This window comes from Molothrus aeneus, chromosome 11 (genome assembly GCF_037042795.1).
Source record: "Molothrus aeneus isolate 106 chromosome 11, BPBGC_Maene_1.0, whole genome shotgun sequence".
In the NCBI taxonomy this organism is placed as follows: Eukaryota; Metazoa; Chordata; class Aves; order Passeriformes; family Icteridae; genus Molothrus; species Molothrus aeneus.
Window position 1 is genome coordinate 19,933,994 of NC_089656.1, and position 26,141 is coordinate 19,960,134.

A 26,141-nucleotide genomic window follows, 5' to 3' on the forward strand; every position below is an offset into this window, starting at 1 on the left:
TGCCAGACCTCCTCAAACGTGGGGGGCCACAACCCAGGACCCCCATCCTGGAGCTGGGGTGGGGGGGGGCTATTGCTTGAGTTCAACCTGGTTCTGGAGCAGGGCTGGGGCCCGCAGGGAGGGGGCACGGGCTGGCTCTTGACCCCCCCATCCCCACCTGGCAGCCAGGGGTGCCCAGTGAGTGGGGTGGGGGGGTGGGGGGGCATCTCCTGTCCCCCCTCCCCGGGAAGGCACAACGTGGTCTGTGCACATCGGACGGCTTCAAAGCAATGTAAGAAAAACATCCAGAAAAAATCCTCCCTCCAGGGAGTGCCCAGAACCCCAGCTCCCAGTGCCTCCCGGGCCGGGACGCAGCCCCAGCCGGGCGGGCTGGTTAAGGCATTGGCGGTGATGTCCCTGCCAGGGGAGGGGGCTGCAGCCCCTTCCCCTTATTCCTTCTCCCGCGTCCACTTGATCATGGTCTCGGGCGAGCGGTAGAGGAAGATGAGCTTGGCGTAGAGCTCCTCCTCCAGCTCCAGCTCGCCCGTCTCCCGCACCAGGAAGATGTCCTGGCACAGCTTCAGGATGCGATCCACGTAGGGCAGCTCCTCGAACATGATGGAGTGCGAGACCTCGCTGAAGAAGCCCCGCACGAACTTGCCGATCACCAGCACGACGGACACGTAGAGCCCCATGATCCTGCAAGAGGGGAGCAGATCCTGAATCCCACCAGCCATTCCCTCCGTGTTGGGTCTGATGTCATAGCCCGTCTCAGGTATCCCAGTTCTTTCCCCAGGTGTGCCAATCACCTCTCCCTTCCCCTCCCTTGCCCCCTGCTGAGTGCTGTCCGTCAATCTTGGCATTCCAGAAAGGGCTTCGTGTGATTGGCAGAGTCCAAAAGATGCCTCTCAGCCCTGGGGGGCATTAGGCCATCCAGGTGTCCTTTGTCCCTTTGTCCCTCCCCTCCTGTACCCGGTTGGTGGCTCCCTGCCCCTTCCCTGCCCCTCTCCCCGGGGTTCAAAGGAGCAGCAACCACGGGCTCAGGGAGTTCTGTGGGAGCTAGTGCTGCATTCAGAGGCCTGTGGGCCAGAATAAAGCTCTGGATCCAAACCCTCCATCAGAAGCGACTCCTTTCCTTCACCATCACCTTAAAGCTTCTCCACAGACGGAAACCTGAGCTCCTGCATGCCTGGACTTGTCCCAAGCATCCAGGTGCAGCATCCAGCCAGCCAAAGGTGTCTCTGAGGTGAATCCACCACAGCTGCCGCCTTTGGTCAAGCAGCAAGGGCCAGACGAGCCCAGGCACGTCCCGTCTGGCTATACTGGTATTTAATTCCAATACCTCTGGATCCCCCCTCACCCTGGCACCCTCCACGTACCCGTAGCCAGCCAGGAAGCCCAGGCTGGGGGGGCTGACTTTGTCGTTGAAGATGACCATGGGGAGGATGTTGCCAGCCTTGGGTGGGGCGTCCTTCTGCCTCAGCACCCACCACTCCACAAAGTGCTCACCAGGGCCAGAGCCCCTGCGCTCCTGTTTCAGCTGCAACTCCACGTCCAGGTAGTTCTCCTCGCCATCTGCAGAGGGTGACACTGTGAGGGCACGGCACAGTGGCTGCTGTGCTCTTGAGGACAGATTTTGGGTGGGAGCGACACAGCGGGGCTCGCGTCCTCGCTGTCCACAGGGGCTGGCACCATCAGTTGTGCTCCCAGTGCTGATGCCTTGGGGAGGGACACACTGGGACTCATGTCCTCCCTGTCTTCAGAGAGGTGGCACCCAGTGCTGGTTTTCTTGTGGGGGACATGTTGGGACCTACCTGGCAGCAGCTGCTCGATGGGTTCAGCTTCGAGGCCAGTGGATGCCCGGATGTATTTGGGGAAGAGGTTTTGCAATGCCCTGCAAGAAAAGCAGAGTGATGGGGGGGGTTACACCATCCCACTGAGCCCAGAGGTCCAGCCACCCCCTCAGGGGACACTCACACGGGCTCACTCCTGGTGCCAGCCAGCAGCTGGGCCAGCTGCAGGCGCTCGGGCGTGCCGGGGGCCAGGTCTGTGCTGTGTTTGCCGTAGGTGTTCTCCACCGTGCCCCCCTTGCTCAGGTCCCTGCGGGCACGAGAGGCTCAGTGCGGGCAGGGGGGGTGCAGGCAGGGCTGGCTCCTCCCTGGCCGTGCCCGAGGTACCTCTGGAAGATCCAGTTGAGGTGCAGGGTGATGTCAGAGGAGCCGTTCTGCAGCTCCAGCCGCATCTGCTCGCGGCTGGGGGGGCTGATGCCCCAGAGCGAGCCCGAGCTGCCCTCGATGCGGGCGGTCACGATGTCCTCCACGTCGTAGAGGCTGATGAACTGCATGGCCAACTGCCACCGAGGGGGACACAGCTCAGCCCCTGCCCTGGGGGCTCTGCCAGCCCCTGCCCCGGGCAGCCAGCAGGGATTTTTTGGGGTGGGGATTTACCAGCTCGCTCTCAAACTCTTTGGTGAGGTCCTCGTAGTCCTCATAGGAGAAGGGCTGGATGTATTGCTGCTGGGAGCTCGTGCTGAACAGAGGCTGAGGAGGGGGACAGGGGGACATCAGCCAGGCAGGGCACCCTGGTGTCCCATCTGGGCAGCCCAAGGGCCACCCCGACATCCTCACCTCGTACCCCCCCAGCTTGAGGGTGACAGTGACATCGATGGGGTGGTTGATGATGCCCACCACAGAGCGCACCAGGGACATGAAGAGCAGAGGGAACCAGATGATGCCCACGAGGAAGAGGATGATGAGGCCGCCCATGCCATACTTCACCACCTTCTTCTTCTTCTGCCCCTTGGGCTGGGGGTATTTCTGGGGTGGGGGGAGACAGTGCACGGTGTAGGGTGGGCTCAGGGGGACCCCAACAAACCCCCAAGAGGGGTTTAGTGAGGGACCCTTCCTGGCATAGGGGCTGTACCTTCTCAGTCTCCCGGCTGCACTTGATGATGAAGATGTTGGCGTAGATGTCCTCCACACACATCCAGTCGGAGAGGGACAGCGTGGTGTCCGTCCACACCCAGTCCATGACGGCCCGCAGCTCCACCAGGAAGGGCACGAGGCGGAACCTGGGGGGGACACGGGGACAGGGCGGTGGTACGGCACCCGCGGCGTGCCCGGGGCTCCCTGTGGCCCCGTGCCCTACCCCTGGAAGAGGAAGAGGTTGAGGTGGTTGTATTTCTTGGTGAGGAAGTTGCCCAGGATGCGGGTGGGGTAGCCACAGCGGATCTGGTAGGCCGACAGTCCAAAGTAGATGCACTTCACAAAGTACCACAGCTGGGCCACCGTGTTGTGGCGGAACAACCTGCGGGAGGGACGTGTCACCACCCTTCAGCCACCAGCCTGGGCCACCACGTGGGCTGGGGGACACCAAGGTGCCACACCGTGCTGTGGCGGGGAATCCTTTGGGACGTGCCTTTGGGTGACGTAAGGCAGGATGAAGAACATCCAGATGTGGATGCCGAAGACCAGGATGACCTGGAAGACGAGCTTGCCCAGCACGCTCTTGCGGAGGTAGAGCGCGCGGTCGATGACCATGGTGCTGAACTGGAAGAGCAGCATGAACAGGAAAGCCTCTGGCACTTGGTTTTCCAACAGCGAGGAGGTGATGTCAGCAGCCGCCGTGTATTTCTGGGGGGCAGGAGAGGTCAGGACCCAGCCCAGCCTCACCCCGTGGTGGAGGCAGGACAGTCAGGGCCCTGTGGGACTCCCTGCTCACCCCAAAGGCCCAGAAGCCGAAGACGATGATGATGAAGCCGACCACGTCAGCCAGGAACATGTAGGCGTAGACGTCGGTGGCTGCACGGCTCTGCGTGTCCATGATGTCCCGGCAGAACTCGCACACTGGCTGGTACACATCGTGTGCCCTGCAGGGACAGGGGACACGGGACACAGGGGACAGGTGACAGGGACTGCACCCCACAGCCCCCACCCCAACCAGCACCCCCACAACTCACATGGTGAGGAAGAAGCCCTTGACCCGCAAGCCAAATGCCTTCAGCTTCCTGTGAGCGTGGCTCTCTTCTGACACCTCCGCCTCTTCCTCCTCCTCACCTCCTTGAAGTGAGGCACAGCGTGGGTGACAGCCAGGGTCCTGCAGGCCCACATCCTGCCCGACCCCAGCACCCTGGGGGTGGCAGCTTTGCTCCTCAGCAGGACACGAGGGTTGGGAACTCGTGCTCACCTTCCACTTGAACCACCTCCATTGTCTTCCTCCCCTGCTTCCTCCTGAAGCGGAGCTGTGTGGCCTCACTCTCCTCTTCCTGCTCCACAGACTCGCCCTCTGGCTCCAGCTCCAGCCCCGTGGCTGCTCCCAGTGCTCCTGGCTGGGCTGGAGCCTCCAGCCCTTCCTCAGCCACCGCCGATGGTGGGGACACGGCTTCCTCCGGCTTCTCCCCTTCCTCGCTCTGCTGCTTCTCGTCCGTCATCTTCTCCTGGTCCCACAGCCCATAGGACTGCAGAGGGACACGGTCAGGGGTCCTGCTGGTCCCCAGCCCCACACACCTCACTCCCAGGATCATCCTGCAGCATCAACTCCCACCAGCACTGGTGGGAAACCACGGCAGAGCCACCCAAGCACCTGCTGGGTTCTGCCTGGAGCCCCCCGGAGCAGCTCCAGCTCCCCCCAGATGCCCACCCACGGCCCAGGGCTCACCAGCAGCAGGGAGCGATGGAAGAAGAGGGCCAGGAGCTGCAGGAGGTCATACTTGATGTAGTGGATGGATTTCTCCAAGCCAATGATGCGTGGTGGGAAGAAGGGCTTGCCCTCATTGCGCAGCAGGGTGATGTAGCCATTCCAGGGAAAGAAGCCAAACTGGAAAAGGTATTTCACCACCACCGTCATCTGTGGGGACGCTGGGGTCAGTGGGTGGCAGCAGGGGCCGGGTGGCATCGTCCCTTCACTGGCCACCCCCTGCCCACCTCGGTGAAGATGATGGCGGTCATCCAGAAGCGCTTGGTGGGCCGGGGGTTGGAAAGCATGGCCCAGAGGAAGATGAGGATGGGCAGGAAGAGGGAGATGACGGAGCCAGTGACCATGTTGTTGAGGACAATGGTGAAGTAACAGAGCAGCTCGGAGTGGCCGGTCCCGAAGCGGTACCCGGCCAGCAGCAGCTTCAGGAACCGGTTGTGGGATTGGTAGAACCGTTGTGACTCCTCCAGCTCAGAGACACACAACCTCCTGCAGGATGCAGGCCTGGGGTGAGCCCCCCTGCTGCCCCCCGTCCCCATCCTGCTGTCCCCATGTCCCCTGTCCCCATGTCCACCTGCTCCTGAGGAGCTCACTGGCAGTCCGCCTGCGCTGCTGGGGAACGGCCAGGAACTGCTGGGCATCAGCCACATCCTCCACACTTATCCCCTGCTCCTGGCTGCCAAAAGAAGGGGCAGCTCTTAGGTACCTGCTGGGGATGACAGAGGGACAGGGGTGAGCCCCCTGCCCTGCCTGTGGCACTGCCAGGGGTCCCCTCGGGGGTATCTATGCACCTGCCTGGAAGCGCGGATGAGGGACACCGCAGCCAGGGAGCCGGGCGGGCTGGGCTCCTGCAGGAGCTCCTCTGGCGGCAGCTCGTACAACTCATTGGGGAACTCCTCCTCGTTGATCTGCTCTCCCTGGGGCAGGCAGGACGTCAGTGCCACCACCCCTGTGGGCTGCCACCCCCCATGCCCTGGTGTCCCCCCGGGCTCACCTTGGCCAGCCGCTCTGCCATGACAAACCTCTCGAGGCACAGCACCTGGGACATGTCTGTGTGCTCCCGGGTCTGGGTGTCCAGCCACTGGGTCAGCCCGTCCACCAGGGCCTGGCACAGCAGCCACAGGAACCTCAGCGTGCTCAGTGCCCGCTGCAAGACGTTGCTGCGCTCTGCCAGGGCAAGGAGAGGGCTGGAGGGTCACCTGTGCCCACCCAGACCCCCCCAGCATCCCCCTGGCAATGCAGTCCTGCTGCCCACCTACCAGATCTTTCCACGTTCTCTTCCTCCCGGCCTTCAGCCCCCTGGGCAGCCTCCACCCCTCTCCTTGCACCGTCTCCTCAAGAGTCAGACCCCAAGGAAGGATGAACATCATTTTTGGGGCTCTCCCATCCACCACCCCCCACATCCACCTTAACAACCAGGGTGGGCAGCAAAGCTGCACAGCCTGTGCCAAACCCCACTGTAGCCACCAGAGATCCCCCCCACACACTGGGGGCGCCCTGCCAGGGCACACAGTGGGCACCAGGCACGGCTGTGTCCCCTGCTGCCCCCCCAGCCCTATTTTGGGGTGTCACACGCACCTGCAGTGCTCTCAGTGCTGGGTGGCTGCGGCTGCTCGGGCTGCTCCTGCTGCCGCAGCACCGTCCTGGTGTTGGTCACCCAGGCCTGGTAGGCGAGCTGGAGGGGGACAGGGACCATCAGCAGCCTGGGGACACTGCCAGCCCTCGGGCTGCTCTGCAGTCCCCCAGCCCTGCTCACCTGGAAGGCGCTCAGCCTCCCCGGCCGTGGCTCCTCCTGCACCTCCTCCTCCTCCTCGCTGTCCGACTCGAAGAGGAAGTATTCCCCGGAATGCAGCACTGCCAGGGGGCACAGGGTGTCATGACACGGCCAGGGCCATGGCAGGGGTGTCACACCCCAGGCTGTCCCCGCTGCCATCTCCCAGGGCACTGCCTGGCACTGAGGACACCCATGGGGACATCAAATCCAACAACTCAACTGCCACGTCCCCAAAGCGGCGTCAGCATTCAGAGGTGACCGATGTCAGTGACCCCAAACCCAGCCTGGCACCCCCAGTCCAACACCCTGTTAGTGCTGGGGAGCAGAGAAGCCATGGTTAGTGCTCTGAGGCTGAGCCTGAGGACAGGGGACATGCGGGGTGTCCCCTGGCCGAGCAGTGTCCCTGCAGGTGTCAGCGCAATGTCCCTGCAGGTGTCAGCGCAGTGTCCTTGCAGTGTCCCTACAGGTGTTAGTGCAGGGCCCCTGCAGGTGTTAGTGCAGGGCCCCTGCAGGTGTTAGTGCAGGGCCCCTGCAGGTGTTAGTGCAGGGCCCCTGCAGGTGTTAGTGCAGGGCCCCTGCAGGTGTTAGTGCAGGGCCCCTGCAGGTGTTAGTGCAGGTGTCAGTGGTCCCAGCAGAGGCACCTCTCCAAGGGCTGAGCCCTGTTATGGCCCCGTGCCGGGGCTGTACCTGTAGCATGGTCTAACCATGGCCGCCACCACCGCTCCCTCTGCCGGGACGGGTCTGCTGGGCCACCGGGAGCTGTGGGATGGCAAAGGGGGCTGAGAGGGGGCTGAGAAGGGCCCTGCTCAGGGCACCCACCCTGCCTGGGGGGACTCAGCACGGGAGGGGTCACCACAATGCTCCACGGGTCTCCACCAGGATGGGCGTCGGCGAAGGGCCACGGTGCCACCCGTGTGTCCAGAGAGGGGTTGGGGACACGGGAGGGACCCCCCGGCTCTCACCTGCTCTGGCCCCTTCCTGCTCCGTGCTGGTGGCGCGCTCCTGGTGGTATTTCTGCTGCTTGGCTCGGATCCGCTCCATCCTGGAGGCAGAGGGTGCTGCAGAGCCTGCTCCCCCCCAGGGGCACCCCTCACTCAGGGGTGTCCCAAGGTGCAGGGAGAGGGGTCCCAGTGCCCCCCAAAACCCACTCACTGCCGCTTCAGCTGGTCCAGCGACTTCTTCTCGGCTTGCCGGTGCGAGCGCAGGCTCTTCATGATGCTGGCCTTGAACAGTGCCACACCCCTGGGGGACAGGGACAGCAGAGGGTCAGGGGGGTCCCCAGCACCTATGAGGACCCTCCAGGACCCCAATCCCACCTGGAAGCCTGCAGGGCAGAGGCTCGGAGGTCCCACATGACGTGCAGGTAGTAGGGGCTGAGGAAGATGCGGCGCTGGAGCAGGAGGAAGAAGAAGCAGATGCTGTCCCACATGATGCCGGCCTCCTCGATGGGCAGCGTGCAGTCGTGGTCCTTGTGCATCGCCTTGGCTGGCAGGCAGAGGTGCAGGCGGGTCAGGCAGCAGCCCAAGCCTGCAGCCCCAAGCCCCCCAGATCAGCAACTCACGGTTGTAGTAGCCCTTGACGGTGCAGACGAGGCTGAAGAGCTGGATGACCCAGCAGAACCTGCTCTGCATTTGCTGCACGAAGACGCAGGACAGGAGCTGCGGGCAGAGAGGGCACACACGGCTCTGTCACCACCCCAGGGGACAGCCAGGGTTGTTGCCACATTTCTCTTCACAGAGAAAAGCAAGGCACAATTCTTCCCGAGGATTTCTGAGATTCACATTCTCTGACCCTCAGAGAAAGGGAAAACGCAATTCTTATCACTTGCTGTGCCTGTGTTGTGCCAAAGCAGAATGCAGTATGAAGATTATTTATCCGAAGTGATGGTGTTTTGTTTCCTTAGCCTATCAGGGCCAAGTGTGTGTGTGTGGTGACAGCCACGAGATTCTGGGCAGTGTGAGCAGGTGCATGAAGAGTGAGTGCTTGGCAGATTCAGTTTAGATGAAATGTATCTAGCATAGTATAATAAAGTAATTAATTAGCCCTCTGATATCAATGGAGTCAGATGCATCATTGTCTCCCTTTTGATCTACAGCACAGGGTGACCCAAGGAGAGGCCCGTGGGTGGCTCACCACGCACCGAGAGCATGTTTTTGGAGATGATGACGGCGATGTTGTAGAGGATGAGGCAGTCCCAGAGCGCCAGGCGGGCGCGGGCCGGCTTGCGCAGCATGGCGGTGCCCGAGAGCAGCAGGTAGAAGCAGGCCAGCACGTAGCCCAGCCCAAAGAGGCTGATGCGGTTGGTCCCGGTGATGAAAACCACCACCAGGACCACCCAGAAGAGGTAGTGGAACACCACCACCTTCGCCATGTCCAGGTAGGACCTGTGGAGGGGGTGGTCAGAGCAGGGGCCTTGTCCCTTCCCAGCACGGTCCCAGTCCCCCCAGCCAGCCCTGTCATGGGGGACAAAGGGTTTTGTCCCAGTTTATGGCACAAAGCCTGTGAGGGTCCAGCACCATCACCAGGGGTGTCCTGGACCACCTCATCTCCTTCCAGAAGGGCCTCAGGGTGTCCCTGCTCCAGCCACCAGGGCAGTCATGTCCAAAGGGACCCTGGCCCAAAAGGATTCCAATCCCATTCTAGAGGATCCCAGTCCAGCAGGTCCCACTGCCCGAAGGTCCCATCCCACCCACACCCAGGGGATTTGCTGTCCAAAGGTGGGATCTCATCTTGTCCCTACCCCAAAGGGTTCCATCCCAGGGGGGAAGCCCATCCTGTCCAAACCCCAAAGTTTGGCATCCCAAGGTTGGAATTGCAAGGCTGGGATTCCACTGTGTGTCCACACCCCAAGGGGTCCCATCCCAGAGGAGCCCCCGCCATTCACTGCCCACAGTGGGGATCCCATTCCCGCGGCCCAGCCCCGCTGGGGGTGCAGTGCTGGGGGCACCCACTTGCAGTAGATGAAGTTTGGGGTGGGGTTGTGGTGGTCCTGCTCGCGGTCCAGCCGGTCCGAGTTGTCGCCGGCCGCCCACAGCCAGGGCTCGGAGCGCTCGGCCTCGAAGACGCGCCACTGCTGGGCCGCGCACAGCAGCAGCAGGAAATCGTCTGGGGGAGCACAGCTCAGCCCGGGCCACAGCCCCCCCGAATGCTGATACCCCCCAAACCCTTCCCCCAGCGTGGGGCACCCCCATCCTGCCCAGGATGGGGAGTTCAGTAGTTCCCTCCAGGCAGGTGCGGCTTTTCCCGGCCCCACCTCTTCTTTAACCAAGTGTGGGGCTCTCCAGACCCCTTCTTTTCCCAAAAAGGGGTGAGAAAACAATTAAGGACCCCAAAAAGGGTTGGGAAAACAATTAGGGTACCCCAAAAAAGGGTGGGGTTTGCCATGACTCCTTCTCCAACGGGGTGTGCGCGATTTAAGCTCTACCCCCAAAGGAGTGGGGTTCTTAAAGCTCCTCCACCCCTCCTGTCTGTCCTTCCCCCCTCCTGGACCCGAAGGATGGCTGGGGAGGTCCCAGAGGTTGGGACAGGGGCTGGAATAGGGTGACAGGGCACCCCGTGGGCACAGAGGTGCCAGGGGCTGGAGCAGGGGGACCAGGGGGCTGCCATGGGCTGCGTCACCCCATGAGCAGGGGACTGCCAGGGGCTGGAGTAGGGGGCACCCCATGGGCAGGGGGCTACTCACTGATGAGGTTGGTGGATTTGGGAGCCTGGAAGAAGTCGGGCAGGTAGAGCCACTTGACGAGGGCCGAGTTGAGGGGAATGGCATGGCTCCAGCGCCACGGATAGTCTGGGGGGGCAGGGGGCACCATCAGTGCCAGGGCCTCTCCTGCAGCCCCTTCCCACAGAAAGGCAGGGTGCCCCTTACCTATGCAGAGGGCGGGCGGCATGCCCAGGCACAGCAGGTACTGGTAGAGGAAGAAGATGACGAGGAAGAGGCAGTACTTAGGCCAGAGGCGGGCGATGGCCGCGCGCCGCCGCCGCGTCAGCATCACCACGAGCCAGCAGCCGTGCAGGATCACCAGGAAGTTCATCCTCTGCCCGATCACGTTCACCATCATCAGGAAGCAGATCTGGGGGTGCAGGGGGTGCAAGGCTCAGCACTGGGAATGCTGCCAGCGCTGGGACCCCAATCCACACAAGGGGTGCTCCCACCTCCAAGCCAAACTTGTAGTAGAAGTAGTTGATGAAGTATTTGGCGCAGCTGACGAGGCCGAGGTCGAGGTGCTCGCGGGAGATGTCCTCAAACACGGTCTCGGTGACAGGGGCCACCAGCTGGTGCTGCTTGCGGTGGTACTGCTGGCGCCGGTACACCACGGCCTCAAACACCAGCAGCAGCAGCACCTGCAGGTGGTTCTGGGGGAACAGGGCACGCTCAGGACCACGGGGTGACACCAGCAATCCCCCCACGGGATGGTCCTCATAAGCAGCACCTCCCCAGGTTCTCAGAAGAGATGCTGAGGACCACAGGGTGACACCAGCAATCCCCCCCCACATGGTGGTCCCCATAAACAGCATCTCCCCAGGTTCTCAGAAGAGATGCTGAGGACCACAGTGTGAAGCTAAGAACCCCCTCCAGGTGGTCCCCACAGTGTCCCCGTGCCCACCTTGACGTATCCCCAGTTGGGGAAGCCCTTGCGGATGCCGAACCAGTTGGCAGGGTCCACGGGGCCACGGTACAGCGTGGAGTTGCCCAGCTCCTCTGGGGTCAGGTTGGTGCCGTTGGGGAGGGGCTGCAGAGGGGAGCACCAGGGGATGGTCAGTGCCCCTCAGCCCCCCCCTCCAGCCAGGGAGCCCCCCAAGAACCAGCCCTGCTGGGCACACCTGGGTGCAGTTGCTGAAGTACTCGTGGGGGTCCACGACCTCGAGCTGGTAGAGCATCTTGCAGACGATGATGATGCAGGTCCAGACGGTGGAGAGGCACGAGGCCATGTGGCGGAAGCGGCAGTAGGGCATGGCCAAGGTCCACAGCAGCACCAGCAAGAAGTTCATCACCGAGACCTGGGCCAGAGGCCGTGTCAGCACCTCAGGGGGCCCAGCTGAGCCCCCCAACCCCACGCCCCCATGGGTACCTCCTCCAGGGCCACCCAGACAGTGTAGACAGCCACCAACTTGACGACGTGGAGCTCCAGCAGGCGCCTCACGAAGACCTCACTCCGTGTCATCTTGTCCGAGAAGGTGCGGCCCAGCACCACCAGGCGCTCCAGCACCAGCCCCCATTTGTTGGATGCTGTGGGACATGGACCTTCATGGACACCCCTGCAGCCTCGCTGGCTCTGAGGACACCCCAACCCCTCCCCTGTGTCCTCCCCAATCCATTCCCACAGCCCCCCACACCTGGAGAACAACCCAACCCATGCCTGCAACCTCCAGCCTCCTCCTAGCTCAGAGGGCATCCCCATCCATCCCTGCATCCCTCCAGACTTGGAGGAGACCCCAATGAATCCCTGCACTACGGTGGTCCCACCCCGGCTTTCAGGACACCCCAATCCACCCCCATGCCCTCCAGCCCATTCCTGGCTCAGAGAACATCCCAGTCCTTCCCCACACCCTCCCAGACTTGAAGGACACCCCAACCCATACCCCAAAAGGCTCTTCCAGGCTTGCCCCAGTCCATCTCCCTACCCTCCCACACTCGGACATCAACCCAAATCCACCTCCCTGCCCAGATATCAACCCAAATCCACCTCCCTGCCCTCCCAGGTCCCTCCTGGCTTGCAGGACACCCCTCCCAGCCCATGCCCCATCCCTGCCCCGTACCCAGGGACGCCGTGTCAGAGTCTCGGGACTGGGCAGTCTCGGAAGCAGCTGCATCCCGCAGCAGGCGGCTCCCATGCAGCTCCTCAGACCTGTGGGGAGGGGGTCAGAGCAGGGACAGGGGGCTTGGGGTGCAGGGGGGTCACCCAGCAATGGGTCCTACCTGGGGATGTGGTCAGAGGTCAGAGATGGGGGCCGGATGTGCTGCAGGTCAGTGATGCGCATGAAGGGCTCGTGGAAGTAGTGGAGCTGGAGGATGCAGGCCAGCAGGAAGAAACCCATCACGAGGATGCTGGAGAAGAGCTTGGAGACGCTGAACTGCTGCAGGCCCATGTCACTCAGCCTGGGTGGAGAGAGGAGGGTCAGCACGGGGTCTCATCCATCCCATGCCAACCAGGCACTGAGCCCCCCACACCGGGGATCAACCCCAACCTCCTCCGTGCCTCAGTTTCCCCAGCCCTTGGCCATGCCCTGGTGCCAGCAGGGACCCCACAGCAGGTAGGGGACACTCACTGGTCATCATTGAGCCCTGTAATGTTCCTCCAGTACATGGGGAAGTCCTCAAACTGGTAGGTGTAGGTGGCGATGAGCACCAGCATGGTGTAGGCCACCACCAGCCACCAGAAGCCCTTGAGCACCTTGCGCCACAGGCTGTAGTACACCTGCGGGGACAGGGACATCAGCAGGGCCACCCCGGCGATGGCACGGGTCCCCAGGGGTGCCCAGCCCCTCCACCTGGAACAGCATGAGGCAGAGGAGCAGGAGGAGCATGTAGACGATCTTGTAGAGGACGAGGCGGCCGGCGAAGGTCACCACGATGAACTTGGCGGCGCAGACACAGATCCAGAACTTGGCGAAGAAATCCCTCAGCACCTCCCCCAGCTTCTGCAGCACGTCCCGCATCTGGCTGGTTTCTGTGGGGCACGGAGGGGCTGCAGGAGCTGGGCAGGCACACAGGTCCCCCCCACAGGCACAGTGACACCAGGAGCCCTCACCTGTATCCGTGACAGACACCTCCAGGAGCGGCGTGGCCGGGACCCTCCTCGTTAGCACCTTCTCGCTAACGAACCCCCGCAGCAGCATCCAGAAGGTGAGGGTGAACAGGAGCTGCGGGGACAGGCGGTGAGCGGGGACAGCGGGGCGCTGGCAGCGCAGGGCAGTGCCACAGTGCCACAGTGCCACACTCACCTTGGCCCCCAGCACCATGCAGGGGTACTGCGGGTGCACCAGCCCCAGCTGCTGCAGCTCCATGAAGCTGATGCGGGTGGGCAGCTCGGGGGCCACGTCCATGGCCCAGACGTACTGCAGGCTGCACAGGGCGATGGCGTAGAGCACCAGGAAGGGCGAGCACAGCATGGCAAAGTGCCGGCGGCTCCGCACCGTCCAGATCAGGCATGCCCACAGCAGCAGCACGAAGGTCAGCCAGCTGTGGTACGTGATGCTCCACACCTGCGGGCAGGGAGGGTGAGGGCTGGGCCCACGAGGTGACCCCACCGTGGCTGTGTCCCCTGCCCATGGCTGTGTCCCCTGCCCAGGGCCGTGTCCCCTCCCAGCTCTTTACCATCATGGCAATGAGGGCAGCCACGTAGCTCTGCTTCATGAGGAGGTGGCCCAAGGTGTGCAGGGGCAGCCACGCCGCCGGATGCCTCCTGCCTGGCATGGGGAGAGGGAGCGTGAGGGACCCCAGGACCCAGGCAGGGTTTGGGGAAGGGGAGCACAAAGCAACCCCAGGATCCAGGCAGGGTTTGGGGAAGGGGAGCACAAAGCACTCCGAGGAGAAGGGGAGCACAAAGCACCCCCAGGATCCAGGCAGGGTTTGGGGAAGGGGAGCACAAAGCAGCCCCAGGACCCAGGCAGGGTTTGGGGAAGGGCTGGGGTCAGGCTTACGTGCGTTCAAGACGTGCACGGTGCAGTTCTCGGTGCTGGCACTCGGTTTCCCGGTGTTGGGGCACAGCATGGGCTGAGGGCAGAGAGGGCTCAGAGCCCACCCTGGCACCCCCATCCCGCACCCACTCCCTGCACAGCCCCCCCAAACCCACCTTGGTGTCCTCAGCCACCTGGGGAGTGTCCTGGGGCCAGCTCTCCAGCTCCACCAGGTCCCTCGGGCGCGGCCGTGCCGGTGCCACGGTTCTCTGCGAGGGGCAGGAGCCAGCTCAGGGCACCACTGCCACCACTGGGGAGCAGGACATGCCCCAGCCCCCTGCCCAGGCACTCCACACCGTGGGCACCCCACTGCCCACCCCCCCTGCCTTGCAGCAGGGCCAGAGCAGTCACAGCCGGGCACATTGTCACCATTGTCACCGCTGTCACCACCGGGGTGTGGCTCAATCCTGCAGCCCCTCACCTTGATCTCCCGCCAGCGCAACTTCACCAGGGTGGCCAAGGTGTAGTAGAGCAGGAGCAGGATGCCAGGGTTGGCGTAGACAGGCCAGGGGTGGCTGTTGTTGAGGTCCAGGATGTTGGGCTGCGAGCAGTTGTGGTACAGGATGATGTCCTTGAAGCCAAACACCCTGCGGGGACAGAGGAGCTGGCATCAACCCCCAGCCAGGAGCAGGAGCCAGGCTGCCATCCCCGTGCTGGCACCAGAGGGATGCTCTGGGTGCCTTCCCCAGGGTGGGATGGGGCAGCTCACCCAGCACAGCTCCCTCCCCTCCCTCCTGGGACTCACCGTGCCCAGATGGTGGGGGGTGGGAACACCCCCTGCACGAAGGGGGTCTGGTAGGCATAGAGGCACAGCAGGTGGCAGGCGCTGTAGATGCCAACGAGGACGCAGAGGACGTTGAAGGCCTGGTGGCTGGAGGGGAGGTGACAGGCCCACCACGTGCACAGCCCCATGAAGAGCAGGAAGTAGACGCTGGAGGAGGCGGAGGGCAGGGTGATCCCTGGGGAGCAGCGCCCCACGGGCGGTCAGTGCACAGCCCGGCAGCCCCCTGCACCGAGCAGCATCCCACTGGGATGCACCCCACTGGACCCCCCATCCCACTGAGAGCACCCCACTGAACCCCCCCATCCCACTGAGAGCACCCCACTGGACCCCCCATCCCACTGAGAGCACCCCACTGGACCCCCCATCCCACTGAGAGCACCCCACTGGACCCCCCATCCCACTGAGAGCACCCCACTGAACCCCCCCATCCCACTGAGAGCACCCCACTGGACCCCCCATCCCACTGAGAGCACCCCACTGAACCCCCATCCCACTGAGAGCACCCCACTGGACCCCCCATCCCACTGAGAGCACCCCACTGGACCCCCCATCCCACTGAGAGCACCCCACTGGACCCCCCATCCCACTGAGAGCACCCCACTGAACCCCCATCCCACTGAGAGCACCCCACTGGACCCCCCATCCCACTGAGAGCACCCCACTGAACCCCCATCCCACTGAGAGCACCCCACTGGGCCCAGCATTCCTCCTCAGAGCAAGCATCCCTTCCCCTTGGACAGTTTTCCACCTCGAACCAAGCATCTCCTTCTTCTTGGTCCAAGCTTTTCCCCTTTAGACTCTAAATCCATCCTCAGACCATGCATCACTCCTGCTTGGAATGAGCATCCCCTCCCTCCCCAGATCAAGCATCATCTGTCCCTCCACAGATCAAGCATTTGACCCTCAGAGCGAGCAGCTCTCCCCTGGGCTGAGATTTCTCCCTGGGATTGAACATCCTCTCCCCTTACACCAAGCTCCCTTCTCCTTGCACTGTTTTCCCCTCTGGACCAAGCATCCCTCCCTGCCTGCACTGAGCTTGGATGGAAAACCCTCCCCTGATGCACCAAGCATGCTTTCCCTTGGACTGAGCATCGCAACCACCCTGGATGAGCATCTCCACTTGGCACCAAGCACCCTCCCCAGCAGCTCACCCACCATGTGCCCCCAGGCTGTGCCCACCTGGCAATGCCATGGCACAGAGAAACAACCAGCATTTCTTACAGAGGCTTGTGAGAACTTTTAGGGAGTTGTAAAGATGTGATAACTTGTTAAGTACAAACAATCTGCAAGCAGTGTTTTTCTACTTTTCCTTTCTGTTCTTCTCAAGAACAGCGTGTGAGAAGGATGTTTTTGTTAATTAACCAACCAAACAGAACCCATTGTATCGCTCTATAAAAACCACGCGGTTCTCTGAAATAAAGCCTGCTTTACTCTCCTACAGCGCTGCCTCCCGCCTGTTCCCGTGCCATTCTCAGCACCAGGGTGACACACACGCACCTGCCAGGGCCAGCAGGAGGAAGGCCAGGCCCTTGCCAGCCTCCCAGAGCAGGGAATGAGCCTTGTCCCGCAGGCGGCTCCGCAGCCGCGTGTCCCTCCGTGCCCGCCGCTGCCACCCCGCGTCCTTCTCGTCCCTCTGCCGGGGACAACAGCGTGCTCTGAGCTCCGTGCCTCTGAGCTCCGTGCCTCAGTTTCCCCTGTCTGCGGAGGGCTCAGTGCCCGGCACCTGGCTGCGCTGCTCTGGCAGCCGCCGGGAGAGCTTTGCCTCCTCGGGGCCGCTGTTTGCCTTGGCTCCGGGAGCTCCCAGCACTGAGCTTTTTTCCAGGCTCCCTCCCGGGCTCACGGCAAAGGCATCCGTGCCTGCAGTGCTCGGGTTACAGCCGGGGCTGCTGCGGAGCCACCGGGGCTGTGTCTGCCCGGGTGCCACAAGCACGGTGTCCCCAGGAGCTGCTGGCACTGCCAGGTGGGGCTGGCACGGCACAGCATGGCACGGCATGGCACGGCACCCAGCCCTGCACCAGCGAGCTCCAGCTGGGGCCTGCACCCCATAACTGCCCACCCCACAGCTGCCCACCCCATAACTGCCCACCCCACAACTGCCCACCCCACAACTGCCCACCCCACAGTCCCAGCTGTTTGCCACAATCCCTGTGGCAATGCCAGAGCAAACACAGACACTCCTCCATGGCTGAGTCACCCTAAGCTGTGTGACAATGACTCCAATCTGGTCAAAACTGCCCCAAACTGGGTTCCCAACCACTGGGGATGTCCCCGTGCCAAGCCCCAGGCTGTGCCCAGGGAAGGGACAGGGACCAGCCACAGACAGGGACGCGGTGGGATGTGGATGGTGGGATGTCCCCATGGCAGTGGGGGTGGCTCTCACCCACTCAGAGGACTCCAGGGACCCGGGATTCCCTCTGGAGGTGGCAGGGGCAGGGCTGAGGCGGCGGCACAGGCACAGGGACAGGGACGAGACCAGCAGGATGCCAACGTCGGGTGCCACCAGCCGCACCGAGTTGGGAATGTCACTCAAGTCCAGCCTGGGGGGACAGCGGGGCAGGGGAGGGCTCAGGGGTGACCCCCCCTGGCCCCTGCCAGCCCCCAGCCCCACAGGTGAGGGTGCCCTTACCTGGTGACCCCAATGTGCCGAGCAAAGACCTCCCAGGAGCTGCCTGTGGGGAAGAGGGGGGCACTGAGAGGGGCAGACCCTGCAGGGCAGGCACTGAGCACCCCCCAGCACGGGGAGAGCACCCCCATCCACAGCAGGATGGGCTGTGTGCCCAGGGCAGTGGCACCCAGCATGGCACAGGGTGTCCCCAGAGGTGGCACGGGGCTGGGACCCTGCAGAGCCTCAGCAGCCCCCAGGATGGGTTCCATGGCACCAGTTTGAGGGTGCAGCCCCAGGGCAGCACAGGGAGCAGGGCTGTGGGTGGGTGGAGGTGGGTGTGGGCACCCCCTACTCACAGCTGGGCCCCAGCAGCTGGTCCAGGGCAGGCAGCGTGTACAGGCATATCTGGAAAACCAGGTGGGCAAGGAGGAAGAGGATGCTGATCCCCAGCAGAGCTTTGAGGATGCGGCTGCTGTGACCTGTGACACGGGCAAAGCTGTCACCCACCAGCCAAGGACACCAGGAACCCCAGCAGGGACTCTCAGGGAGAACTGGGAAGGGAGCCCAGAGAGCCCAGGGCTCTGCCCCAGGGTCGGGATCCCACCAGGGCTCTGCCCTCACCCAGCACAGCCCGAGGGCACCCCAGGAGCCAAAGCCCAGGACCCCCCCCCATGGCCCTGCTGGCCTGGGACCACCCTGGGGGGCAGTCAGCGTCCCCATCCCTGCTGGAATATCTGATGGGAGAGCTCCAGGGCCCCCATCCCTGCTGGAATATCTGATGGGAGAGCTCCAGGGTCCCCATCCCTGCTGGAATATCTGATGGGAGAGCTCCAGGGCCCCCATCCCTGCTGGAATATCTGATGGGAGAGCTCCAGGGCCCCCATCCCTGCTGGAATATCTGATGGGAGAGCTCCAGGGCCCCCATCCCTGCTGGAATATCTGATGGGAGAGCTCCAGGGCCCCCATCCCTGCTGGAATATCTGATGGGAGAGCTCCAGGGCCCCCATCCCTGCTGGAAGTTCCCATGTGAGGGTTCCAGGGTCTCCATTCCTTCTGGAACACCCCATGGGGGGGCTCCAGGGGTCCCCCCCCCCTCCAAACCCCCTCAGCCCTTCCACCACCTGGCTCTCCCCCCATTCCAGCCGGTTCCCTGGGCCCTGTGCCCATTTTCCTGGCCAGGGGTGGGGTGGGCAGCGAGCCCACCACAGCTGTGAGCTTTCCCTCCTCTTGTTTTTTCCTGTAAATCCAGGCAAAGGCTCTGGGCAGTGCCGGGATGCGGGGCCGTGGAGCCCATGAAATATTCAGAGGGCAAAGCTTTTATCTGTGGCCGTGCCAGGCGCTGGGGGTGGGCTCAAAGCTGGGCACAGGGGGGCCAGGGCCACCTGCCCCATAGGGTGGGGGTGACCCCTGAGGCCACCACACACCCCAGTGCCCCGGGCAGGGTGGAGGGGCTGCTCGTGGTGTGCCTCACTGCCCAGCCCTGAGGTTTTGGGTTAAAAAGGCTCCAAACCAGCCCTTGTGGAGCAGCAGGGCTATTAATAGCCCCCCTGGGCTATAATTAACAGAGAGAGGCTCCACAGGAGCCACGCTGCCCGGCCGGGGTGAAACCACAGCCAAGGTGCCCGTGGGAGGGGGTGGCAGCTCCCCTGTGCCCGCCCCCTGTGCCCACCCCCTGTCCCCTGTGCCCCCTTACCTGTGGAAAAGCGTGAGGAGGGCCCCGGGAACCAGGGCAGGAGCAGCAGGAAGAGCAGGTACACCAGGGACAGCACATTGTAGCGGAACAGGCAGGCTGGGGACAGAGGGACAGGGTTAGGGACAGGGATGGGGCACAGGGAGGGCTCACAGCTGCACCCCCCCCCACCTTGGGGATCCCCAAAAGAGAGGCACCCCAAAATGCCACGTGGTGCTGGGCTCAGGTAAGACAAGGGGGTCAAGCCCCAGAAAAGTGCCATCAGAAAGAGGGACACAGGCAGGACCTCAGGCTGTGCCACTCCTGGGGACCCACGCGGGTGACAAGGACCAGAGGGGACACCAGAGGTCCCATACACACGGGGTGACAGGGGAAGAAGAGCCATGAGAAAAATCTGCAGCGTTTCCACATCATTCCTACCAAAGCAGGCTGAGCAGTGCAGGGACCCCCAGGCCAGGCTGGGACCTCACCTGTGACCCCTGCAGGGCTGGCACAGCACCTGTCCCCAGCCCTGCTCTGGGTGTGCCACCAGCCCAGCACCTTCCCCCTCACTTATTTTTAGCCCTAAATTACAGCTTGTTTGCAGGCACAAACTGCCGGAGGAGCCAGCGCCCTGCGGGGACAGGGATGGGGACAGACACGGGGACAGGGACGTGGGAAGGCACCTGCCACCCCGGCTGGGGACTCAGCGTTCCTGTCACCCCTGCGACAGTGACAGACACCAGCAAATGCACAGGCAGGGGCTGGGAGCACCCAGGGCAGCCCTGAGGCCACGGGGATGGGCAGCACCAATGGGACAGCCCAGGATCGGTGCCTGGGGACAGGGCACTGGCCTGGGACACCCTGGGACACCCCAGGATCGGTGCCTGGCTGGGGACAAGGCAGTGAGCTTTGTCACCGTGCTGTCCCAGGAGCTGTCCCCATCCCCTCTGCTGTAGACCAGGGGGACACATCCCACCAGCATGGGGGTCCCTTTGGGACAGCCCGGGGAGGGGACAGCCCCAGGGAATTGCTGTTGGTGACCCAGGGCAGGAGCTGCTCCCCTTGGCAGAAGGGGGTGACACAGGGGGGTGACACAGGGGGGTGACACAGGGGGGGTGACACGGGCAGGGGGGTGACACGGGCAGGGGGGGCTCAACTCTGCCCCCGTGGCACTGGGGGGGTGAGGGGAGCCCGGCCGGGTGCCAGGGACGTGCTCAGCACCGCAGCCCGGCACGGCCCTTCCTGTGTTTACGAGGTTTCAATGGGACAACACATCCTGGGGATGGGGACAGCGCGGCCGGGGGGGGACACGGCACGGCCCCGGGGACAGCAGGGCACAGAGGGAGCACCCCGGGACACGTCCCACGCTGGGGCCACAACCAGCTCCGGTGTCCCGGTGTCCCCAAGGCTGCGAGGCACAGCCTGGGCTGGGGGGCAGCGGGACCGTCACCAGCGGCCACCTCCCCGCGGTGACCCCGGGACGGGACGCGTCACCTCCCGCAGCCGCTGCCGAGGGCTCCTGGCTGTTCCTGGCTGTTTCGGCACAGGATGACCTCATGGAGCAAATATTCCAGCCGAGAGGAGCCTTCCCGGCACGGGGGCGAGACGCTGCTGCTGCCGCGGCTGCCGTGGGAGCCGGGCAGGGCCCCCCTGTCCCCTGTGCCACCCACCCCCGTGCCCACCCCGGGGTCACCCAGCCCCGCCGCGAGCCCCCGGCCCTGCCACGGCCACCTCCCGGTGCTGGTGGCACCGAGGGCACGGCTGGCAGCTCCACTGAGAGCACGGACCATGCTGGGCACTGGGGGGTACCCGCCTGCCGACCCCAATATTTGGTGCCACCAGCACCCCCAGGAGCCTCTGCTTGGTGGCTCCCCCTGCACCCCTCGGGCATCACCGGGAGCGCTCGATGGCTTCCAGCAGGATGGAAAAGGAGGGCAAGGAGGTGGTGACAGGTGACAGCCGGGTTTGGGGGCACCCTCGGGTCCGGGGGCACCCCCGGAGCCCGGCCGGGCACCCCCCGCTCCCCCGGCTGCAGCGGGCGTGCCGTGCCCGGTGCGTGGGTGCTCGGAGGGAACCGGTTCCCCACAGTGCTGACAGCGGGGAAAGCGCAGGCACAGGGAGGAAAAACCAGTTTGGCGTGTGGGGAGAGCAAAGCCGAGCAAAGCCGCCCTCCAGCAGCCGGCTGGGGGTGGGTGCAGCACCGTGGCACCCACAGCCCCCTCCCCGGGCACTGCCCCCACCCACCACACCCCGGCTGTGTCCGGGCACTCACCTCGTCCCCTAAGCCAGGTATCCCGGACTGGCACCCCAATTCCTGCCTGCCCAGCCCTGTGACCCCGGAGCAGCTCCCCGGCACCGGCAGCACGTGAAATATTAACGACATTAATGAGCCGGGAGGAGGGTAAATTACAGCGCTGGGGAGCTGGGCGGGATGTGCCGGGGCTCCTCCACGCCAGCCTTAATTGAATCTCCCCGTGGGAGGGGATTGGGGTCACTGGGCACCCCCGGCAAAGTGGGGCAGCCAGGAGGAGTGGGCACCAACGCCTTTCCCAAGGCACTGGGCTGGCAAGGGATTTGGGGTCTGGCACAGCCCCCTCCCTGCACAGCAGGCACCATCCCACACCCAGGCAGCTTCCAGCATGGATCCATTCCCAGCTGAATGGGGAAAGGGGGTTCCCAGGCCCCCCAGAGCTGGGGGAGCCCCACACAGCAGCCCTGCAGCATCACCGTGCATCCACTCGGCACCTGCGGCCGCTCAGGGTTAATTAGCAGAGCTCTTTAATTCCTGCCCTGCTCCCTCACACGGCCCCGTTACCTGCTGCTGGGGCCAGGCAGCCCTGCCAAGCTGCCTCCCAGGTCAGCAGCCCCAGCTGGGGACCCCAAGGACCCTGACAGGGTCCCCAAGGTGTCACTTTGCTCCCAGGACTCGACTCTGCGCCCGCTGGCTGCAAACCAGAGGGTGGGTGAGGAACCCAGAGGCCTCATCCCAAAATCCCATCAGTGTGGCTCTCCCTGTCCCAAAATCATGTCACTGTGGCTCTGCCTGTCCAAAATCCCGTCACTGGGACTCTCCCCGTCCCAAAATCCCGTCACTGGGACTCTCCCCGTCCCAAAATCCCGCCACTGGGACTCTCCCCGTCCCAAAATCCCAGCAGCCCCAAAGCCACAAGCCCTTGGGCAAGCAGAGCCGGCCAGCAGCACATTCCCAGCCCCTCTTTCCAGGAAAGAGCAGCCCCACCGGCTCACCCTCCATATCCTGTTTTTGTGGAAAGTTCATCCCGCCAGCTCCCGACCCCGCTCCCGGGAATGCCGCAGGAGATGCCCCAGGAGGGCTCTGGGCCGGGCGCCAGCGGTGCCCCAGCCTGGCAAAGCCCAGCTGGGAGCCAGGAGCTCGTGCCAGGGAGCTCAGGGGACGAGTGTCACACAGTGGCACCCGCCAGGAGGGCACAGCCCGTGCCACAGGGCTCCTGGAGCTGCAGGCTCAGCGCTGGGACATGTGAGGACACACATTCCCAGGGCCATCATGACCGTGGCTGCCACATGGCAGTGCCAGGGTTGCCCAAACCCTGCTGTCCTTACCCAAAGGGGACCTGCTGCACGCCCGGGGAGCCCCTCACAGTGTCCCCCACCTCACTGGGGCTGTGGGGGCTCTGTCCTGGGCACCTGGGCCCTGCACCTCCATCCCATCTTATCCTCTCATCCCCTCTTCTCCCCTCCCCCTGCCCAGGAGGAAGCAGCAGTTATTGCTCTTGGAGACAGCTCTGAGAGTGGCTCTGCCTTTTTTTTTTTTTATAGGTTTTTTTTCCTCCTCTATTCTATTTCCCTGGGTTTTATAAAAAGCACCTGACCGCAGGAGGCAGCTGCTGCAGCCCACGCTGGCACCCAGCTGGGCTCCAGCCCCAGGGACCCCCAGGGACCCCCCAGCACCCTGAGCGGGCAGGGGGGGCTGTGTCCCCACACCTGGGGGTTCGGGGGGCACCGCAGCCCCACGGGGAGGGGGTGCCCCCCTCACCCATCACCTCTGCCCACAGAGCCACGGATCAGCGTGGCCAGGACTGGCACTGGGGGTGCCCGGTCCCCCCTTGGGGGGGCGATGTGCTGTGCCCCCCACAGCAGCCCAGAATCCCAGCAGGCAGGACGGAGCCGAGGTGGGGACACGGCCGGGACCCCCCCAAGGGCTGTGCCAGCCGAGGGGGCTGCCCCGAGCCACGGGACCCGAGCCCTGCGGCTCCACTGGCCCCGAGCTGGCCGGGAGCCCCGAGCAAACATCCTGCGGACGTTCGGGGAGAGCCAAGCTGCCCGGGAAGGAAGGGCCGTGCTGCGGGGCAAACCCTCCCAGCCAGGTGCGGCGGGACGAGCCACACCCCCCGTGCCTCAGTTTCCCCCGGCTGCTCCTGCGAGCCCCCCGGGCGCTGCTGAGTCACCCCCCCTCGGCAATCAGCTGGAGCAGGACGGAGTCCCCGCCCAAGCGGGGCCCCAAATTTAAACAAGCCACCTACAAGCTCCGCAGGGTGGGGGGGGGGACAGCAAGGCCACCAGTGTCCCCAGCTGTGGGGGGACCCGCGGTCCCCAGCACATCCCGTGCTGGAGCAGGGGGCAGAGGCAAGCAAGCCGGCAGGATCTGGGGGTAAATCAGCGTTATTTGGAGCAGGAGGGCCCCGCGGGAGGCTGGCCCGGAGGCCACGTGTCGCCCCGGGCACCCATGGGATGCACCCGGCAGCTCCCGCGCCCCGGCCCGGGCAGCGCAGCCCCCTCGGGCAGCCCGGGCTGGGCTGGGTTATAATTAACCTCCTGACATCCTGCGCGATGCTCTGAGTCACTGCCCCAGCAAACCAAAGGAAAAGCAGCTTTTTCAAGAGTCACCGACTTCCTCCGCCAGCGAGGCTGCGCCCGCTGCCAGCACCCCGAAACCCAACCCCGCTCCCCAAAACGCGGCTGGGAACGGGGCTGGCTCGGCTGGACGTGCCTCCCTCGGCCGGGAGCGTGTCCCTCTCTCTCCAGGTGACAGCGTCCCAAAAGTCCTTCTAGGGCCCCCCAAAGCCACTCCAGAGCTCCCCGGGGCTCAGCCCCCCCAGCACGGCCGGTGCGAGCCCGGTGTCGGTGGCAAACAGCCCCGGCACAAGGAGCCCCTTGGACAATCCTCGCTATAAGGAGGTTTTTCCTTTGCGTCTACGCAAACGCAGCGTTCCCGAAGAGGCTCCGGAGCAGGCGGGCTTCAAAGAGTCGATTCTTGTCCTGCGCGTCCCGGGACACGGGGATTTTCCAGGCCGGTGGCCAGCCGGTTGCCTCGGTGGGTGGCACAGCTGCCATCAAAGGCCGACAGTGCTGGGAACGGGCTGGTGGCAGCCCGGGGACCGCAGAGCCACGGGGGCCGGGGTGGGCACCGGATCCACCCGGGCATGGGGACAGGATGGGCGCTGCCACCCCCGGGCATCGCCCACCCCGGCCGGAGCGAGCTCCTCGCCCCCAGCAGCACAGCGGCCGTGGCTACACGGCCGTGACCCGGCCGGGCCACCTGCACCCCGGACAGCTGTCGGGGGACGGGGGGGACACGCACACCCCGTCCCGCCCGGAGAAAGCGGCAGCGCTCCCCGCCGGTGCGCTCGGTCACGGCTGGAGCCGCGGGGTCTCGGCGGTCCGCCCGTCACGGCACCGACCCCCGGAACCACCGGCGGCTCCGGGATCCCGGCCCCGGTTCCTGCGCGCAGGGACTCGCTCGCCCCCGGCTTCCCGGCGCTTCCCGCCCCACGTGCCGGGACAGCCCCGCGCCCGCAGCCGCCGGCGAGCGGCGACAGCCCCCGAGCCACCCTCCCTAGGGGCGGGGGTCGCAGCCGGTCGGCTCCGGGGGATCCCCGCACTCACCGGCCAGCAGGGCGAGCGGCAGCAGCAGCCAGTAGAGCCCCTCGCAGAGCCCCCGCCGCTTCATCCCGCCCGGCCGCCGCGGCGGGGGGGCCCGGCCCGAGCCGCTCCGAGCCGTTCCGCCCCGCCGGGGCTGGGCAGGCCCCGGTGCCGATGCCGCTGCCCGGTCCCGCGGCGCTCCGAGGCGCTGCCCCCGCCCCGCGCCCGCCGCTTTATAAAGCGGCACCGCCCGCCCCCCACCCGCGGGGCCGGCGCGGCCCCAGCGCCGCCCGCCGGCACCGCGCCCGCCGCTCCCGCCGCTGACACGAGTTGTCCGGGCTCAGCACGGGCCCCGCAACCCCCCGGGTTCCGCTTTTTGCGGTCGGGGGAAAAAAAAATCGACTAAAAAAAGGAAAAAAAAAAAAGGAAAGAAAGATAAGCAGATGTGCTTCGTGTTTGTTTTGTCCAAAAATGAAATGAAGAAGTCAGAACTTGTTTTTGTTGAATGTTTGTTGTTGATACCAGGGCTCAGAGCTGCTGCATGGAGCAGGGAGCTTGGGAGGGGTTGATGTGCAGCCGTGGAGCTGGGTCCATGATCCCTGGCACTGGGGAATCATTCTGTGTTCCTGGAGCTGGGTCCATGATCCCTGGCACTGCGGAATGATCCCCTGTTCCTGGAGCTGGGTCCATGATCCCTGGCACTGGGGACTGATCCCCTGTTCCTGGAGCTGGACCCACAGTCCCACATTCCCAGAGCTCAGTGCCTACTGCAGAGCCAGATGCAGACCCATACCCCCATGGAATTGGGGGCCCAGGTCACACCTGGAGCTGGGCTGTCTCAGTCCCAAATCCCACCCCAAATCCCAGTGGGCAGGTGCCAGGCACAGCTGGTGGCATGGGCAGTGTGGCTGGTGACACCTGGCAGTGCTGGTAACCACCAGCCTCCAACAGGAACCATCAGCCCATGAAATTCTCCACATTCCTTGGCTCCCCTGAGCTTGTTTTCCCAACATGGTTCATGAACTGGCATCCAGCTGGCACACTGCCAGACTGCTCCCCACTCTCTCCTGAGCTCCCTCCAGAATTCCAGGGCCTCTTCTCCCCACCCCAAATGTGCCCA

At 64.4% G+C, this 26,141-nt stretch overlaps 1 protein-coding gene across 1 annotated transcript; it reads right to left on the reverse strand.

The window, feature by feature from the left end:
• Positions 1-3: 3 nt before the first annotated feature.
• PIEZO1 (piezo type mechanosensitive ion channel component 1 (Er blood group)) lies at positions 4-25,109 on the reverse strand. Its single transcript, XM_066557477.1, has 51 exons — positions 25,046-25,109; positions 19,205-19,300; positions 17,868-17,990; positions 17,533-17,575; positions 17,287-17,443; positions 16,404-16,539; positions 14,868-15,081; positions 14,544-14,709; positions 14,239-14,331; positions 14,087-14,159; positions 13,761-13,852; positions 13,388-13,648; positions 13,195-13,306; positions 12,935-13,113; positions 12,713-12,861; positions 12,363-12,542; positions 12,203-12,291; positions 11,515-11,672; positions 11,267-11,443; positions 11,050-11,175; positions 10,598-10,798; positions 10,311-10,515; positions 10,128-10,232; positions 9,397-9,550; positions 8,586-8,829; positions 8,007-8,103; positions 7,762-7,930; positions 7,598-7,687; positions 7,408-7,487; positions 7,133-7,204; positions 6,428-6,525; positions 6,250-6,346; positions 5,931-6,005; positions 5,666-5,838; positions 5,488-5,588; positions 5,246-5,380; positions 4,902-5,160; positions 4,636-4,824; positions 4,165-4,435; positions 3,938-4,037; positions 3,700-3,847; positions 3,397-3,611; positions 3,127-3,285; positions 2,902-3,049; positions 2,607-2,795; positions 2,427-2,519; positions 2,157-2,329; positions 1,957-2,079; positions 1,794-1,873; positions 1,359-1,554; positions 4-678 (listed from the first exon to the last, which is right to left on the reverse strand). Exons 1-51 carry the CDS (start codon positions 25,107-25,109, stop codon positions 429-431), a joined length of 7,377 nt encoding a protein of 2,458 aa, XP_066413574.1. The 3' UTR covers positions 4-428.
• Between the last annotated feature and the right edge of the window lie 1,032 nt (positions 25,110-26,141).